The sequence below is a fragment of the Pipistrellus kuhlii genome, unplaced genomic scaffold (assembly GCF_014108245.1).
Source record: "Pipistrellus kuhlii isolate mPipKuh1 unplaced genomic scaffold, mPipKuh1.p scaffold_m20_p_12, whole genome shotgun sequence".
Lineage (NCBI taxonomy): Eukaryota > Metazoa > Chordata > Mammalia > Chiroptera > Vespertilionidae > Pipistrellus > Pipistrellus kuhlii.
Genome location: NW_023425427.1, coordinates 24,836,652 through 24,854,951, shown reverse-complemented (window position 1 = coordinate 24,854,951; position 18,300 = coordinate 24,836,652). Strand labels below are relative to the sequence as shown.

General features: G+C 41.4%; 1 protein-coding gene across 6 annotated transcripts in view; it reads left to right on the top strand.

Annotated features, from left to right (window-relative positions):
- The first annotated feature begins 4,038 nt into the window (after positions 1-4,038).
- CEP78 (centrosomal protein 78) overlaps positions 4,039-18,300 on the top strand; it is a 32,155-nt gene continuing 17,893 nt past the window's right edge. For 2 of the 6 annotated variants that reach the window (XM_045580096.1, XM_036433725.2), the window contains exons 1-6: positions 4,039-4,606; positions 9,819-9,991; positions 10,087-10,159; positions 11,298-11,401; positions 13,951-14,125; positions 16,268-16,381. In XM_045580096.1, coding sequence (XP_045436052.1) covers positions 4,354-4,606; positions 9,819-9,991; positions 10,087-10,159; positions 11,298-11,401; positions 13,951-14,125; positions 16,268-16,381 — 892 coding nt within the window. In that variant the 5' untranslated portion in view covers positions 4,039-4,353. The remainder of the gene's footprint in view (positions 4,607-9,818; positions 9,992-10,086; positions 10,160-11,297; positions 11,402-13,950; positions 14,126-16,267; positions 16,382-18,300) is intronic. The other 4 variants (XM_036433723.2, XM_036433724.2, XM_036433727.2 and 1 more) reach the window with 4 other exon arrangements.

Genomic DNA, 18,300 nt, shown 5'->3' with positions numbered 1-18,300 from the left:
CAATCAGCTGCCTCTTGCACACCCCCTACTGGGGATGTGCCCACAACCAAGGTACATGCCCTTGACCGGAATCGAACCCGGACCCTTCAGTCCCCAAGCCGATGCTCTACCCATTGAGCCAAACCGGTTTCAGCAAGAAGACAAGTTTTATCTGAAACCTTATTTTCCTGAAATAAGAGTTATAAAAAAAGAGTCTAGCCCTAGCTGGTTTGGCTCAGTGGGTAGAGTATCTTCCTGTGGACTGAAGAATTCCTGTGTTTAATTCCTGTTAAGGGCATATTTCCAGGTTGTGGGTTCAATCCACAGTAGATGGGGTGCAGGAGGCAGCCAATCAATGATTTTCTCTCATCATTGATGTTTCTATCTCTCTCTCCCTTGCCCTTACTCTCTGAAAATCAGTTATATATATATATATTTAAAAAGAATCTAGTGGTGATATGAAAAGAGTGAATGGGATTTGGAAAAGCCATTGTAAATAGCTATAAGTAAGCAATTAAAAAAGAGAAATATGGATCACATGTCACTTAAAACACAAAAGCCTATTTTGTAGCTCTGGGACTGGGTCCAATAAACTCATAACTCTAGAACACAGGTGCAGAGAAGATGAATGTTAGAGATGAGCACATAGCATTAGCCCTGAGGTTTCATGGAAAGGTAACTTGGCTTCTAAGTCCATGTATAATGTCAGGATGGACTAGGAGGTGAGTACCATGAAAGAGATAAAATGATCCCACTTAAACTGTACTCTAGTCAAACCTTCACTCACCAGACCCCTGCAGAAGGAGAGCCCATCTCTTGCACCGCATGTGCCTGCAGGGAAGCCAAAGCCTTTTGTCTTAGGCCAAGCATAACCTGGATTGTCAGAGGGCCCAGAGCTGCTGTGCGGAGGCAGCTTTTGCTCACTGCATTCAGGGAAGCATGTGAGTAGAACCCACCAGATGCCCAAAGCCATAGGAGCCAAAAGAAGAATTATTAAGCCATAATTAAATGGGAGTAGAGAGGAGATTGTCAGGCAAATTTTGAAAAGAAAAAAAAAAATCTTGCCCGACAGAAAAGAAAGTAAGCTTGGGGGGGAAAAAAGTTAATATATTAAATGATTAATTAATATCTTGGTTTTCCTGAGCTGTAGGCAGTGGTAGTGACTTGTAGGGAGAAGAGAGTGGATTGCTCCCATAGTCACTAATCAGCACTTCCTATGTTGGTGTCAGCACTGTGCTTAGATTAGACATAGGGAATATAAGCATGCATGAGACATGGTCCCTGCATTCAAAGGGATTATAGTTTATGAAAGGAAACCATGTAAAAATAAACTTATCTTTGGATATATTAAATGTAATTAGACAGGGATGTCAGAAAACAGAGCAGTTAAGCACTAAACAATCAGGAAAAGAGAAATGAGGATTAGGGAAAGAATGCTTCGCAAGAAGGTGACCCCCAAACTGAAGCCGGGAAACAAGTGCAAGTTAACCCGTTAGGGAGGGAGTAAAAAAGGAGGGTCTTAGGTAAAGTAGCAGCACCCGTTTAAAAATATTTTTAATTGATTTTTAGAGAGGAAAAGGGAGAGACATAGAGAGATAGAAATATTGATGAGAGAATCATTGATCGGCTGCCTCCTACACGCCCCTTCTTGGGAACTGAGCCTGCAAACCCAGTAATGTGCTCTGACCTGAATCGAACCATGATCTCCTGGTTCATGGGCTGATGCTCACCCACTGAGCCACACTGGCTGGGCATGGAGCAGCATCTTTAAAGGCCCATGTAGGAATGAGACAACATCAGAAACTTCAGGCAGTTCTGTGTATCAGAAAAACATGCAAGGAGGAATGAAGCAAGAAATAAGGCAACTAAGGGAGTCAAATCATGAAGGAGCCAAGACTACAAATCTGACGCTGGGGGCAAGGAGAGTTCTTAAACTTTCTACAGGCAGTCTGAGTTTGGAGAGAGATGTCTTTGCTACAAGTCATCAGCCTGGAGGAGATAGTTAAGCCGGAGCAGGAGATAAGATCACCCAGAGAAACTGTGACATGTCAGAGGGTTGAACTCTATGGAAGGGAACCTGAAAAACACCAACATTTAGAATGAGTAAGCAAGAAACATCCAAGAATGAGACAGAGAAGGACTTAAGTGAAATCAGGTGGTTTTGTGGAAAACAGGAAAGAGGGAGCTTTAAGAAAATGGTGGACAGCTATATTAAGTGATGTGAGAACTAAAAAAATGAACATAGCAACAAAAAAATCATGCAGAAAATTGGCAACAATCTCAATTTCCATTAACAGGAAAATAGACCAAGTGCAAGTTAACCCGTTAGGTTAAGACAATGGCATTTGTGCATTGTGCTACACAGGAATCCTATACAGCAAGGAAAATATATGAAGTATATTTCTATATATTGGCCTGGATGAACCTAGCAAAGATAACACTAAATAAAGCAAGGAGCAGAAGAAAAAAATAGTGGAATGCTATTCGTTGTTTAAAAATACTTACAAATGTAGCAGAAATTTAAAGATATATATTGCAATGATGAATACCAAGTTCAGGAGAGCGGTTATCCAGGATCAGTTAAAGAGTAGTTGTGATTGGGAGAGTGGTTACACGGGACTCTTCAATGGGAGTGGTAATATTTCATTTCATAACTGGTTGGAGAGTTTGCTATCCAGTCAAGTACCACTTAATGACGGAGATATGTCCTAAGAAATGCGTCCTTAGGTAATTTTGTCTTTGTGCAAACATCATAAAGGGATAACCTACTACATTACCTAGGCTATATGGCACAACAGCATCATATATATGCAGTCTGTCATTAACCAAAATGTGGATATGTGTTGTGTGTCTATTATAACTTGAGAGTGTTGCATGTGAAAACTATACTGACGACATCTAAGGTATTTTCGTGGAGTGTGTGCATGTTTGTAGTGGGTGGAGGTATCCAACGTGCAGTGAACAGAAGAGGAATGCCGTAAACCTAATGCCTAAGGCCTGATGACGATCATTATTCCAAAAACTGAATACAAATACATACAGGTTCTAAAACCAATGTTAAAAGATAAACTGAGGCATATTTACATTTTTTAAAGAATTTATTTAAGCAAAGATCAATTCAAATCGTCTAGCACCAAACTGGAAGCTATCGATATTAGGACCTGGGGAGAGACTTCTATAAGAAAAAGGAAGAAGCAAAGCAAGGAAATCACTGACTGCCTATCGATTAAAGCCTGGCTGGCTGTTTGTGATTGGTTGTCCTTAGATTTTCATAACTTGAGACATTAACAGCCTTCTATTTTGGTTGGCGAAGCCACCACAACCTTAGAGCCACATGTCGAATGGCAGGCTTCCTTGTTTAATTTAATACAAAAATTGTCTGAATTCTTCCACTTAGCTGTGAATTTCTGTGCCTCAGTTTCTCTTTTGAAAAATGGATATTCAACAGTAAACTCTCTGTGAAACTGTAAGGAAAAGTTAATGATTTCACACACTCAGTACTTAAAATAATGCCTCAGAAACAGAAAAGTACTAGGTATTTGAGTTAATCATCATCACCATCATCAGTACAAAACAAAGAGATAGTATTAACCACAGCAATGTCCTGAGTTCGTGGGACATGTTACAATTTGCCAACAGCCATGAGAAACTACAGGAATTAAAGCGTTTTTGCAGATATCGACACAGACGTTCAAGATGCCATTGACCACCTTTGTTCCTACAATCCCCTGACTGTCCTCCCTGGCCTGGGGGGTGCAAGCCCAGACACTCAAGAGGAGTTTAGACTACTTTTAAAAATGCGTGGCTACATCATATCCCACTTTTATTTTTGTGTGTGTGTGTGTGTGTGTGTGTGTGTGTGTGTCATTTTTAATTATATCCCATTTTTATTCGGATCCATCCGTAAACCCTTTTCAGGAGCCCCAGACTCCTAAACCCCTTACCTCTTGCAACGCCCTCGCCTCGAAGGTCCCGCCCTCGGCCTCAAGCACCGCCCACAAGAGGCGGGGCCTGCGTGCGGACGCAAGGCCAGCGCGCTGACGTCAGCGCCCCGCCCCGCGGGCACCATCCCGCCGGCTGGAGCCGCAGCCCGGCGCTGCCGAGGCTAGTGGGGGGGCGGGCGCCAACGGCCGGTGCCGCGCGGCGGGAAGCGGCGCGAGAGCGCGGCGTCCAGGGGCGACTTAACTGGTGTCCAGGTCCCTGCGCCTTCTGGCCGACCCGCACGCTGCTCCTGCGCAAAGCTGCGGAGCCGCAGTCTTAGGGCCGTGGGCGCTCGACAAGCCCGGAGACGATCGGGGAGGGGGGCTCCCGGCCAGGGGCGGGCGTCACCGCCTCCTCCTCCACCGCCGGTGTCCCCGAGGCCGCCCCCCGGCCATGATCGACTCGGTGAAGGTGCGCCGTGACTCCGCGGCCGACTTCTTCTCCCACTACGAGTACCTGTGCGCGCTGCAGGACGCGGTGCCGCTGCCCGCCGTGCGCGCCAGCCTGCGGGAGGGCGTGCTGGACTTCGACGCCGACCGCCTCGGCCTGGGGGACTGGACGCCGCTCCTCAACACGCTCAAGATCAACAAAGACCTGCCCCTGGTCTCCATCAAGAGCTTCTTCCCGACGGCGCTCGGCGAACCGGGTTTGTAGTTTCCCGCGTCTCGTGGTCCTTCCTGGTGTCGGTGCCTCGCAGCGGGGATTTTAAACGGGGCCGGGCGGAGCCTGGGCGCTGGGCCGGTGCGGCGCGCGGCCCAGGGGTCTGACCAGCTCGGTGACCCTGGGCAAATCCCTTTTTAAAGAAATGTGTATTTTATTGATTTTTTTTTTTTACAGAGAGGGAGGGAGAGGGATAGAAAGCTAGAAACATCGATGAGAGAGAAACTTCGACCAGCTGCCTCCTGCACACACTCCCTACCGGGGATGTGCCCGCAACCAAGGTACATGCCCTTGACCGGAATCGAACCTGGGATCTTTCAGTCTGCAGGCTGATGCTCTATCCACTGAGCCAAACCAGTTTCGGCTGGGCAAATCCTTTAACACAGTAAGCGCCTTCCCTGTTTTGCCTCCCTTCCCGCGATACCCGATTTCACCGATCTGCTGGCGGCACCAGGGACTGACCGGTCCGGATGGAAAGTGTAGTGTCCAGTCACTCACCATGACTGACATGGATGGCGCTTAACCTGTTAAAGCCTCTAGGTCTTTTTTTTTTCTTAGCTGCAACCTGGGCTTAACACCCTGTATATGGTGATGGCAAGGATCGCGGCCCCCCCCCCCCCCCCCCCCCCCCCCAGATAACCCTTGGTGAGCACTTAGCACAGTTTGGGACATCATTAAGCATCCTACAGATGTTACCTGAAGCCTTGTCTCCTCCAGCAAGTCTCCGATCTGCCTGAGCTCATCATTCAAGTGCCAGGATCCTTGTCTCCAGCAAGGATTGTTTATGCAATGACTTTCCCTAGTGTAGAACAAAGCGATTAGGAATTTTTTACATCCCAGCCTTTTGCTGCATTTTAAGGCAGGACTCTCTGTAGGGGGATAAGGAGGGGGTAGGGGGAGGTTGTTTTAATAGTAGCATATATAGTGGACAGAGCATGAATGCAGCCTAGGGTTTAAATTCCAGGGTTTACACTCTGTGTGAGATGGGCAGGTTACTTTTGAACTACTGGACAACATTAAAAAACACCCTTTCCATGGGTTTTTAGAATTAGCGGGCTACATATGTAAAGGAACCTGACCTGCTGGAGATAAGGCTTCTGGCCTGGAGGATCTGTCTTTTTCCTGGGGGGAGGGGGGGGCTGCAATGAGCCCAAGCACAGCAGTCAGGACCCTGAAAGAAGTGAGTTCTGGTGCTTCAGAGTGCAAATATTGGCAGGGAAGGTTCAAGGAAGGCTCCTTGGAGGAGGCATTCTTTCTAAGACTATGTAGAAGCGACTCAGATGGCAGGAAGAGGCAGCTATGTCAAAGTTTGAGAAATATAAGACTAACTGGCAAAATTACGGTATGGGACTAGAACTCCAGGTTTGAGAAATAAGTGAATTGAGACTAGAACCCTGGTGGGGGCCAAATAGGGGCGGACCTTGTTTGGATGCTTATCTTGAGAGTGGTGGGAAACACTCAAGGGTGATGAGATGGACTTTTGAAGTGTAAGCTCACTCTGACCTCCCTACAGAAGGCAGCTGATTGGGAGGAAGGCGAATTGTAATGTAAGGGCCCAAATTAAGGTACAAAGAGGGAGGACTGGGTTACAGAGATCAAAGAGACAGAATGCCAAAGAGACAGAATGCGTGTAACCGGGTGACCAGTAAACAGAGGGAAGGCAGCAAACCTGGGTGACAATCTAAAGCAGCACTTTTGCCAAAACCGGTTTGGCTCAGCGGTAGAGCGTCAGTCTGCGGACTGAACGATCCCAGGTTTGATTCCGGTCAAGGGCATGTACCTTGATTGCTGGCACATCCCTAGTAGGGGGTGCGCAAGAGGCAGCTGCTCGATGTTTCTCTCTCATTGACGTTTCTAGCTCTCTATCTCTCTCCCTTCCTCTCTGTAAAAAATCAATAAAATATATTTTTTTTAAAAAAAAGAAAGAAAGAAAAAGATCTCAAAAGTTGTTTAAAAAAAAAAAAATAAATAAATAAAGCAGCACTTTTCTGCCCCATCAGCATGGCTCAGTGGTTGAGCATTGGCCTATGAACCAGGAGGTCACGGCTGGACCCCCTTCAGGGCAAATGCCCGGGTTGTGGGCTCCATCCCCATTGCGTGGTGTGCAGGAGGCAGCCAATCAATGATTCTCTCTCATCATTGATGCTTCTATCTCTTTCTCCCCCTCCCTTCCTCTCTGAAATCAATAAAAATAAAAATAAAGCAGCACTTTTCTGTGATAGGCAGAGCACCATAGGAAGGGATTGAGGGTGGGGACAGGATCTTCTTCATCTTCGATGTTTAAGAGGAGCCTTTGGAGCATCCATACCTGTTTGATGGCTGTTTGAAGGCATGGGAGAAACTGAGGTTACCACAAAGAAGATCCCAAAAATCGTAGGCCTGAAAATAGACACACTTGAATATGTTTATAAACAAACAGAGAGTAGCCAACAGAGATTTAGGATGTGAAGATCTAGAAGAGGAATTGGTTGTTTATTTACTTATTTATTTAGTTTTTAACCAGTAGACCTGAACATTTGTCATGTGCCAGGCCCTTTTCTAGGCTCTGGGATTCACACCATCTGTTATCTCTTCTGCAAGGACGGTTCAACTTATCCCCTGGTGAAGAGAAGTTAGGTTATTATCTGCATCTTATTCGGGTATAGGAACTGTTCTGTACCTCTGAAGACTTTAACCAAAGTACTAACTTAGAAATCAAAAGAAATTACAGTTGAAAGGGACTTTAGATCAAGGCCACTGTACTTAATTCTGCCTAATATTTTATATTGAATGTAAGAAAAATGTTTTACATAGACCATTATCTTCAGAGTTCCTTTACTGAACCTTCTTTATCACTTGCATCCAGTGGGTCTAGGTTATAGATTTTAACCTCCTAAATTTTCTTCTTCATCCTTAATTACATTTGCCTGGGCTATTGCAGAAGCTTCTAGCTGGTTTTGCTGTCCCTAAGTTCAGTTTCTTTCAGTTCATCTGCCCACTTGCCTTGAGTGATCTTCCAAAATGAAAGGGTATGCTGCCCAGCTGGCATGGCTCAATGGTTGACCTATTAACTTGGAGGTCATAGTTTGATTCCCAATCAGGGCATATGCCCAGGTTATGGGCATGATCCCCCAATGTGGGGCATGCAGGAGGCAGTCGATCAGTGATTCTCAGTCACCTCTGATGTTTCTATAGTTCTCCCTACCCCTTCTTCTCTGAAATCAATAAAAATCCTATCTAATAAAGAGGTAATATGCAAATTGACCATCATTCCAACACACAAGATGGCTGTCCCCATGTGGACACAAGATGACCAGCAGGGGAGGGCATTTGTGGGCTATCAGGCCTGCAGAGGAGGAAAGTTAGGGGGGACCAGGCCTGCAAGGGAGGATAGTTGGAGGTAACCAGGCCTGCAGGGGAGGGCAGTTAGGGGGGACTAGGCATGTAGGAGAGGGCAGTTGAGGGGGGACCAGGCCTACAGGAGAGGGCAGTTGAGGGGGGACCAGGCCTGCAAGGGAGGGCAGTTGGAGGGGGGGGGGCAGCAGGGGAGTGTAGTTGGGGGCGACCAGGCGGAAGGGGAGGGCAGTTAGGGGCGACCATGCTGGCAAGAGGGCAGTTAAGGGTCACTGGTCTAGCAGGGACGGGCAGTTGGGGGCACCAAGTCTGCAGGGGAGGACAGTTAGGGGCTACCAGGCCAACAGGGGAGTGGTTAGAGGGTGATTAGGCTGGCAGGGGAGCAGTTAGACGTCAATCAGGCTGTCAGGGAAGTGGTTAGGGCATGATCAGGCTGGCAGGCAGAAGCGGTTGGGGCAATCAGGCAGGCAGGTGAGCAGTTGGGAGCCAGGAGTCCTGGATTGTGAGAGGGATGTCCGACTGCCCTCTCCAGATTGGAGAGGGTGCAGGCTAGGCTGAGGGATAACACCCCCCACCCCCTGCACACGAATTTTGTGCACTGGGCCTCTTGTTTATTTTATAAAATAAAATGAAAAAAATAAGCTTAAAAGAAATGCTCTAACGGCTGATGCCCACAGGATTATGGCATGTTGGTTTGTATAGCTTGTGTTCTATACAGAGGTTTGAAATCTGAGCTGTGCTCTGACAGGTCTCATGGAGCTAGTTGGCTCTATGAGGGGGTGTTTTTTCTTATCTGAAGTAGGTACCTTTTTCTAATCCTTTATCTAATTGGCCCTTCAGCAGTGGGGTGCTTTTTCTATCCTGCAGAGGCACCTGTTCCATTGGTAGCCCTGATCATCAAACTGTACTCTCTCCCAGACCTACTTCGGCCAGCCTCTCTCTTTTAATTTCTATCTCTTCCCCCACTTGCACCCTAGCCTTTTTTGTCAGTGCCTGACAGATGTTGGCTTGGAAGTCTTTGCCCATTTGCTCCCCCTATAGTTAATGCACTTCCCACTCTTCTCTGTAGTCATTCTCATCTTTCTAGATCAATTTTTTAAGAGACATTTTACTGATTTTTACACAGAGGAAGAGAGAGGGAGAGAGGGTTAGAAACATTGATGATAGAGAAACATCAATCAGCTGCCTTCTGTACCTCCCCTACTGGGAATGTGTCCGCAACCAAGGTACATGCCCTTGACTGGAATCGAATATGGGGCCCTTCAGTCCGCAGGCAGATGCTCTATCCACTGAGCCAAACTAGTTAGGGCTAGATCAGCAATTTTTAACCTTTTTCATCTCATAGCACACATTAATTACTAAAATTTTCTGACACAGCAAAAAATATATATTTTTGGCCAATCTGACAAAAATAGATATGCTTTTTATTCATTCACACTGGATGGCTATTATGTTGGCTGGGTTTTTGTTTGTTTGCTTGCTTACATAGTTTATGTTTCTATATCTTATGTGGTTGAAGTTTAGAGTTTTCATGTGTCCCTCCTTAAAGAAGACTTTATGGGTAGACGTTATTTCTATACCTTAGCATAGAGCAGATGCTTTTTAATTTTTTAATTCTCACCAGAAATTTTTTATTTTATTTTTATTTCTATTTTTAAAGAGAGAGGAGGTGGGTAGGAGAGAGGGAGAGAAAAGAAGAGAAAAGGAAAGAGAAACATCCATCAGTTGCTTCCTATACTTGTTCCAACCAGGGGTTAAACCCAAAACCTAGGTATGTGCCCTGACTGGGAACTAAACCTTCAACCTTTTTAATGATGATAAAATGTCTGGTTGAAATCACTAACTTTATAATCCTTTTTCTTTAGGTTCTGATAGAAGTAAAGTTTGCAGAAGTCGAGTTCCTGCAATAAGAAACAAAGATGTGACCTTCCAGCTATGCAAAGCTCTTAAATGCTGTTTAAGTGCATCAAACTCTCTAAAGCACCTGGAACTAAATGGACTAATTCTGAGAGAGAGAGATTTAACTATTTTAACCAAGGTAAGCCTTCTCCATTGTGTCCTGAGAACATTTAATAGTTGCTTTTGGGGGAAACTAAACCAATAAATTGTTTATCCTTTTCTCCCCATTTAAAGGGATTGAATAAATCAACTACTTTGGTGCAACTGTCTCTTGCAAATTGTCCAATTGGAGATGGAGGTTTAGAAAGTGAGTCTTAATCTTACTTAAGTCTCTTCTCATCAGACTAATCTTATGATTCCCTACATGCCATGTTAATTCCTATCTGGATCTTTTCTTGGTGCTGCCTCTATCTGAATTGTTCTTGTGCCTGCTCAAACCTTGGTCCAATATCACTTGTACATGAAAGTTCATCATGCTTACTACTTTTTTTTTTTAATTGATTTCTTACAGAGAGGAAGGGAGAGAGATAGAGATCTAGAAATGTCGATGAGAGAGAAACATCGACCAGCTGCCTCTTGCACACCCCCTACCGGGGATGTGCCCGCAACCAACGTACATGCCCCTGATCGGAATCCAACCTGGGACCTTTCAGTCCGCAGACTGACGCTCTACCACTGAGCTAAACCGGTTTCGGCCATGCTTAATACTTTCTGAATTAATTTTACTTAAGGTGATGTTAAGCCACAGCTACACAAATATGTAATATTTTGTATTTACTGTTTGTTTTTTTATGTTTGTTTATCTCTAAGAAATATTAAGGGAGGGGAATTAACAAAATATAAAGAGAAAAAAGTTAGTATTAATTTTCAATCGTTAAAACACCTATATGCAACCATAATTAAAATGCACTATGGTGTGTGCTAAAATAGGAAATATATGCCAAGTACTATGGGGGTGAGGAAGCCTGCATTTCAATTTGAGGGAACCAAGTTTTGAGGTCCTCTAATATATAGTGCTCTAGTATTATATATTATATATCACCTAATAAAGTTCTGGGTTTATAATTTACATTTAAGTTGTTGATTGATAATCGAGATGAGGTTATAGGAAATGAGAATAGAAAGACTTAGTCTTTTTAGTTTTTCTATGTCTCAAAAGGTTGATAGTACTTTATAGAGTGGTTGGGAATAAAATTTGCAAATTTAGATCCAGTTTTAGCATCTAAATAGGATTAAACTGTTGCTATAAACTGGAATAATGCTTTGTTACTGCCATATTTTAGAATGCACCAATCCATATCTGTTCTCTGCAAAAATCGTACAGGATGGTTTTTAGAGTACAGCTATAAATCTCCAGTAGACTCAAGAGAAGCAAGTAAATCAAGATTGACCAATCTGGCTCTTTATCTTACCTCATATGGTTATTGTTGTTTTTTTCTGTTTAGTTGTCTGTCAAGGTATAAAGAACTCTGTCACTATTAAGGCAGTAAACTTCACGGGCTGTAATCTGACATGGCAGGGAGCAGATCACATGGCCAAGATCTTAAAGGTAATTTTGTTTACATTTTCATGAAAACATATGTGATTGAAGCGGTTTATTATTTTGATGCAAATGGCGGTTATTTTTATGTGTATACCTATATCTATCTATATCATATATCAGAACTCTTTCACTTGAAAAAAAAATGGCAATTATTTTTGTCTTTTGGTACATGTGGTAATTATAGTTTTAGTTTTGTTGGAAGAATATGATCAGTTTTACTTTGGGGTTCAACCATTTAGTAAAAATGGTCCACTTAATCTGAGAAATCAGAGATTGAATGTAAAAACATAAACAATGCTTTCATGTATTTTTACTCATTGAAAAAATTTATTGTGATACTATGAAGAAAGTTCAAATTACTTACATGAAAAAATATCAAAATTTACTGTTAATTGCTGTAATTTATTTATTTATTTATTAAATATATTTTATTGATTTTGTACAGAGAGGAAGGGAGAGAGATAGTTAGAAACATCGATGAGAGAGAGTCATTGATCAGCTGCCTCTTGCACACCCCCTACTGGGGATATGCCCGCAACCAAGGTACATGCCCTTGACCGGAATCGAACCCGGGACCCTTCAGTCCCCAAGCTGACACTCTATCCATTGAGCCAAACCGGTCCTGGCAATTGCTGTAATTTATAAACTAATAAGAATCACTATTTTAGCATTTTGTAAATATAGTTTTTAAAATAATGCTTTAACAACTGTACAGTGGTTATATCTACTATATTTAGGCCTGAAATTACTTACTAATACTTTAACATAAAGCCCTTTAAAAATATAATTTATTGATTTTTTACAGAGAGGAAGAGAGAGGGATAGAGAGTAAGAAACATCGATCAGCTGCCTCTTGCACACTCCCCATTAGGGATGTGCCTGCAACCAAGGTACATGCCCTTGACCGGAATCGAACCTGGGACCTTTCAGTCCGCAGGCTGACGCTCTATCCACTGAGCCAAACCGGTTTCAGCAACAGAAAGCCTCTTTTAATAGTTTGATGATATAAGTCAGGGATAGGTAGACTATGGCCAAATTCAGCCCATCGCCTGTTTTTTAAAGTTTTTTTTGGAACACCGTCACACCCACTTGTTGACATATTGTAGTAATTATGACTATTTTCACCCTATACATCGAGTTGAGTAGTTTCAACAGAAACTGTATGGCCCACAAAGCTGGACATTTTACCTTTGGGCCTATACAGTGCAAGTCCATTGACTCCCCCAAGAGAACAGTCAAGAGCAAGGATTCTAAAAGCAAATGCCTTGGGTTCAAATTCCAGCTCTCCCATTTTTTAACTTCTGTGCCTTATTATGTGGGTTAAATGAAATAATTTGTATAAAATAGTGGCTGGCATATAATAAACACTATGTAAATGCTATTGTTTCTACTGTTTCTTAATAAGTTATTAATAGAAAAATAACATTAATATTTTCCTTTTATAGTGTCATAGGAACTTTCTTGTTCAAGAATGTAATGAGATATTTTATTTTTATTTATTTTTGAGTTTTTTAGAAAAATAGGGTGGGGGGGAAGAGAAAGAAATATCAATTTGAGAGAGGAACATTGATCAGTTTTCTTCTATACATGCCTCAACTGAGACTGAACCCAAAACCAAGATATGTGCCCTGACCAGGAATCGAATTGTCACCTTTTGGTGTATGGGATAATGCTCCAACCAACTGAGTCACTCTGGCCAGGGCAGATTTTTTTTTATTGTCAGTTTTTCCTGTTGCCAAAATTTATTTTATGAATATAGAATTGAAAATGCCCTTCATATAATACCTGTGGTTAAAAATCAAACCATCATTCCCTAACTGGTTTGGCTCAGTGGATAGAGTATTCGCCTGCGGACTCAAGGGTCCCAGGTTCGATTCTGGTCAAGGGCATGTACCTTGGTTGCAGGCACATCCCCAATAGGGGGTGTGCAGGAGGCAGCTGATTGATGTTTTTCTCTCATCAATGTTTCTTATTTTCTCTACCTCTCCCTTCCTCTCGGGGGGGAGGGGACGGGGGGGAAATATATATATATATAAAACCATCAATTTTGTAAGGCATGTCAAACTGGTTTTGCATACACATTTGGTTCTCATATCCTAAGTAGTATTGGAACCTCTGTATTTATTTTTGTATCATTTAAAAATTTTGTGTAGTATATAATATACATAAAACATATGCACAGAATTACATATATATAGCTTATCAATAAATAAAGTACATGTTTTTAAAATGTGGGATGCACAGTCAAGCATTTGGAGACCTCTGAAGAACAGAATTTAGAGCCTCAACAATGCTAGAATGTAGACTCTATTTCCTGACTTGGCAGATAAAGAAAATAAAACTCATATAATGTAATTGAGTTGTCGATATATACCTAATCAACAACAGGCCATCTAGTGCTGCAGTCTTATAACTGGCAGACTAGAATTGAGTAAACTCTTCAGTTGACTCTCCTGGCATATATACTGGGTGTATGTATGTAAATTTCAAACATAATAAGTCCTACTCTGTATGCCTATCTTGTTCTCATATTTTATCTTATTAAACCCTTGAAGTATCAGACCATGAGAAGACATGAAGAAACCTGGGCTGAGAGTCTTCGTTACCGGAGACCTGATCTTGACTGTATGGCTGGCTTGAGGCGCATCACTTTGAATTGCAACATGCTCATTGGTGACTTGGGTGCAAGTGCTTTTGCAGAAACTCTTACTGAGGATTTATGGCTTAGAGGTAAATTCTAAAATTGAAAATATTGAATTTTATAATATTAAATTAACTTTTGGCATAATATCATTGTCGTATTTCTTAAAGCCTCATTTTATCCTAAAATTTTTATTGTTCTTTTAAACTTTTCTTAAGAGTTGCATATATATTTTTTAATTACCCATAATCTGAATAATTCCCAGACATAATCACTCTTCAATTTGATATCGTACTTTCAGTCTACTTTTTTATAAATAGTTAGAGATTACAAAAATGGAATTGTAGTGTACTTACTATTCATATCCCTTTTTTATTTCAGAGAGAGAGATAAAAACATCAATGATGAGAGAGAAACATTGATCGGCTGCCTCCTGCACACCCCACAGGAAGGATCAAACCATGACCTCCTTGTTCATAGGTTGACACTCAACCACTGAATCACATCAGCCGGGCCATATCCCTGCTTTTTTCACTTAATGGAATATTATGAGTACTCCATTATATTGCTGTGCAATAGTTTAATCAATTATTTGCAATTAGATTTAGACAATTTGTGCTTTTCTCTGTCGGAAACCGTGTGTAATGAACACTTTGTATGTACATCTCTGTGTCCGCCGGGATTACTTCTGCAGAATATGTTACTTCTGTAGAATATGTTACTAAAAGTGGATGACCAAGTATGACATATTTTTAAGATTGGATATGTGTTGCCAAATTGCCTGCCAGAAATACTGTGCCAATTTATAATCTATCCTAACAGTGTATATGAGACCTGCACCCTCTTGAACACTGGCTTGTGTCATTTAAATGGAAATTGGGTTAAATTCCTAAAAAAAGAATTTTTCTGGTTCAAGAATATGCACATTTTGCCGAAACCGGTTTGGCTCAGTAGACAGAACGTCAGTCTATGGACTGAAGGGTCCCAGGTTCGATTCTGGTCAAGGGCATGTACATTGGTTGCGGGCACATCCCCGGTGGGGGGTGTGCAGGAGGCAGCTGGTCGATGATTCTCTCTCATTGATGTTTCTAGCTATCTATCCCTCTCCCTCTCTGTGAAGAATCAATAAAATATATTAAAAAAAAAAAAAAGAAGAAGAATATGCACATTTTAAAGGCTTTTGCTATATGGTCTTGGCCTAATCTGATAAAACAATCACATTTGATTGTTTTAATTTGTATTTATTTAATTTACTAGTGAGATTTCTTGACTTTTTTTTTTTTAATCAGTTCGGCTAGTTGGATAATTATAGTCTGTTTCCATTCTGTGGCAAGTGTTTGTGTTACATCATATTCTCTTAGATTTATATATATGACTTTTTATTTCTGTGTGCCCTGAGGTTTTGAAAGACTCCAGCTATTTTAATGTAATAGTATATTAACACTTACAGTGATATAAAAACTTTTATTAAAGACTGGCATACTTTCCTCTTACATGTATATTTATAGCAATGATTTTGTGATGTTCCCTTTGGTTTAAATGAGTAGGTTGTACAACCTCAGAACTAATAGTAAACATGGTCATTTGTTCTTTTCTTTGTCTGACCTTTTCCAAGGGAGAGTTCTTGAGTAACATTCTTTCATGGTGGGCTTTTGGCATATTTAACATATATTTTATTATGTACTCACACATTCTTTGGATTTGTCATTATTTGCATACTCTTAGACTTCTTTTGTCTTTTTTATTCTAAATCTAATGACTACATTTTTTTTTTTTCTACTTCCCCATTTTAACTAGTTTCAAGAGTAAATTGGAGCTCAGGATCATGATCAAAAGAATATACTGCAGCTGAGCCCAATCAGTTTTTGCCTATGAGGTTTACATGCCATTAGCATCCTTGCTAATTAAAACTGAGATTCTTTTGTGATGTTTTTAGTCATAGATTATATGGAATTATTCTTCAACTCTAATTGTAAAATATGCTAGATGATTTATTGGTACTAAAGGCAGGATAATGTTGTCATATCCAAGAAGAGGTGGGTTTTTTTTTGTTGGATTTTGTATTATGTGTGCATATACTTAAAAAAAAAATTTTTTTTTTCAGTACCTAATATTAAAACCCTGCCATAACTAGTCTTATACAGGATTTTTCCGCACATGAATAAGTGAAAGTTGTCTGTGTGTTAAATCTCTACAGAATTGGCAAGTGATCTTTTGTCTTTCATCAACAGCACTTGACCTGCAGCAGTGTGGCCTCACCAATGAAGGAGCAAAAACTTTACTCAAGGCCCTTGAAAACAATATAACTCTAGTTATTCTGGATATAAGAAAAAATCCACTTGTTGGTATGTCTCCCCATTTTTTTAATGGTTAACAAATAACATACAAAAATAATTTATTTGTGTATTGACAATTTTTGGGTTGATATCTGGGTTCTCGATTCTATTCCATTGATCTATATGTCTGTTCTTGTGCCAGTACCAGGCTGTTTTGAGAACAGTGGCTTTGTAATATAGTTTGAAGTCTGGTATTGAGATCCCTCCAACTTTAATCTTCTTTCTCAGGATTGCTGTGGCTATTCAGGGTCTTTTATTGTTGTATTGACAATTTTTAAAACCTAATGTATTTACTTGCCTAATCTTATACTTTTGTAGCATAAAGTCTTATCCTTATGGAATTTACATTCTAGTGGAGGAGTTCAGATAGAAATGAGTAAACAGATAAGTGGTATCATTTTATATGGTAAGAAGTGCAAAGACGCCTTGCAGTAAGGAGACTGAAGGAGGCACATAGGATTATCTATAATAATAAAAGGGTAATATGCTAATTAAATCTGAACATAGCTGGGCTGGCCGAAACCGGTTTGGCTCAGTGGTAGAGTGTCGGTCTGCGGACTGAAAGGTCCCGGGTTCTATTCCGGTCAAGGGCATATACCTTGGTTACGAGCATATCCCCGGTAGGGGGTGTGCAAGAGGCAGCTGGTCGATGTTTCTCTCTCATCGATGTTTCCAGCTCTCTATCTCTCTCCCTTCCTTTCTATAAAAAAATCAATAAAATATATTTAAAAAAAACAACCAACAAAAAAACAAAGCCTGGGCTGGATGCCAGCAGCCGGGGGAAGGAAGGCCTGCTCTTGCATGAATTTCATGCATTGGGCCTCTAGTATTATATAGGTTTGCCAGGGGACTGCTTTACTTCCAAGTGACATTCAAATGGAAGAGACCTTAGTGGAGAGAGAGGCAAGCCATGGAAGATCTGGGGAAGCACATACCTGGAAAGGAGAGTAATTAGTATGCAGGCACAAAGGTGGCAGGTTGGATGGAGTATTTAAGGAAAAGCAAGGAAGCCAACATGGCCAGAGAGCACTGAGTGAGGAAGAACATACCGTGTTTCCCCGAAAATAAGACATCCTCTGAAAATAAGACCAACTTACAGATTTCCTTCTGAGTGAAATATAAGGCATCCCCCTTGAAAATAAGGCCCCCCCTAGGCTCTGTCTCAGAAAGCTATTGCTAAACATGAGAGATTTGGTCCACTGATTCTGAAAGAAATGGAGTCACAAGAAATTCACCAGGAAATTCAGGAATTGGATTGTTATGATGATGTTCCAGAAGATGATGACATGATTGTCATTGAATAAATGAGTAAATTCTTGATACTGTAGGATTCACAGTTTGTCTGGTTTGTGTTGACAACTACCGTACTACTGTACTGTATACAGGTAATAAATTTCCTTTATTTTCATTTAACAAGAAATGTGTACCATATTCTTCTTCATGGAAAAATAAGACATCCCCTGAAAATAAGACCTAGCGCATTTTTGAGAGTAAAAATTAATATAAGACACTGTCTTATTTTCGGGAAAACAGGGTAATATGCTATGAGGTCAAGATGCTAGCCAGGGACCTGATCTTGTAAGATCTTGAAGGTCAGAGGCTTGCTCTAAATGAGCAAAGGATTTTGAGCTAGGAAAGGGCATCATCTGGGAAGTCTTTCAATAAGATGACCCTGGTGTGGAGATTAGACTTGTGGGGGGGGGATAAAGAAGCAAATAGGGAGACCAGTTTGAAGAAATGGTCCAAAGATGGCTATGGCTTACCTTAGAGTGGAAAGTTGCAGCTGATGAAAGTGGTTGAGTTCAGATTGTGTTTTGAGGGTGTAGCTAACAAGACTTGCAATTAGATTAGGTATGGCATATGAAGGAAACAGTAATAAAGAAACAAGTCTACCCTAGCTGTTTGGCTCAATGGATAGAGCATTGGCC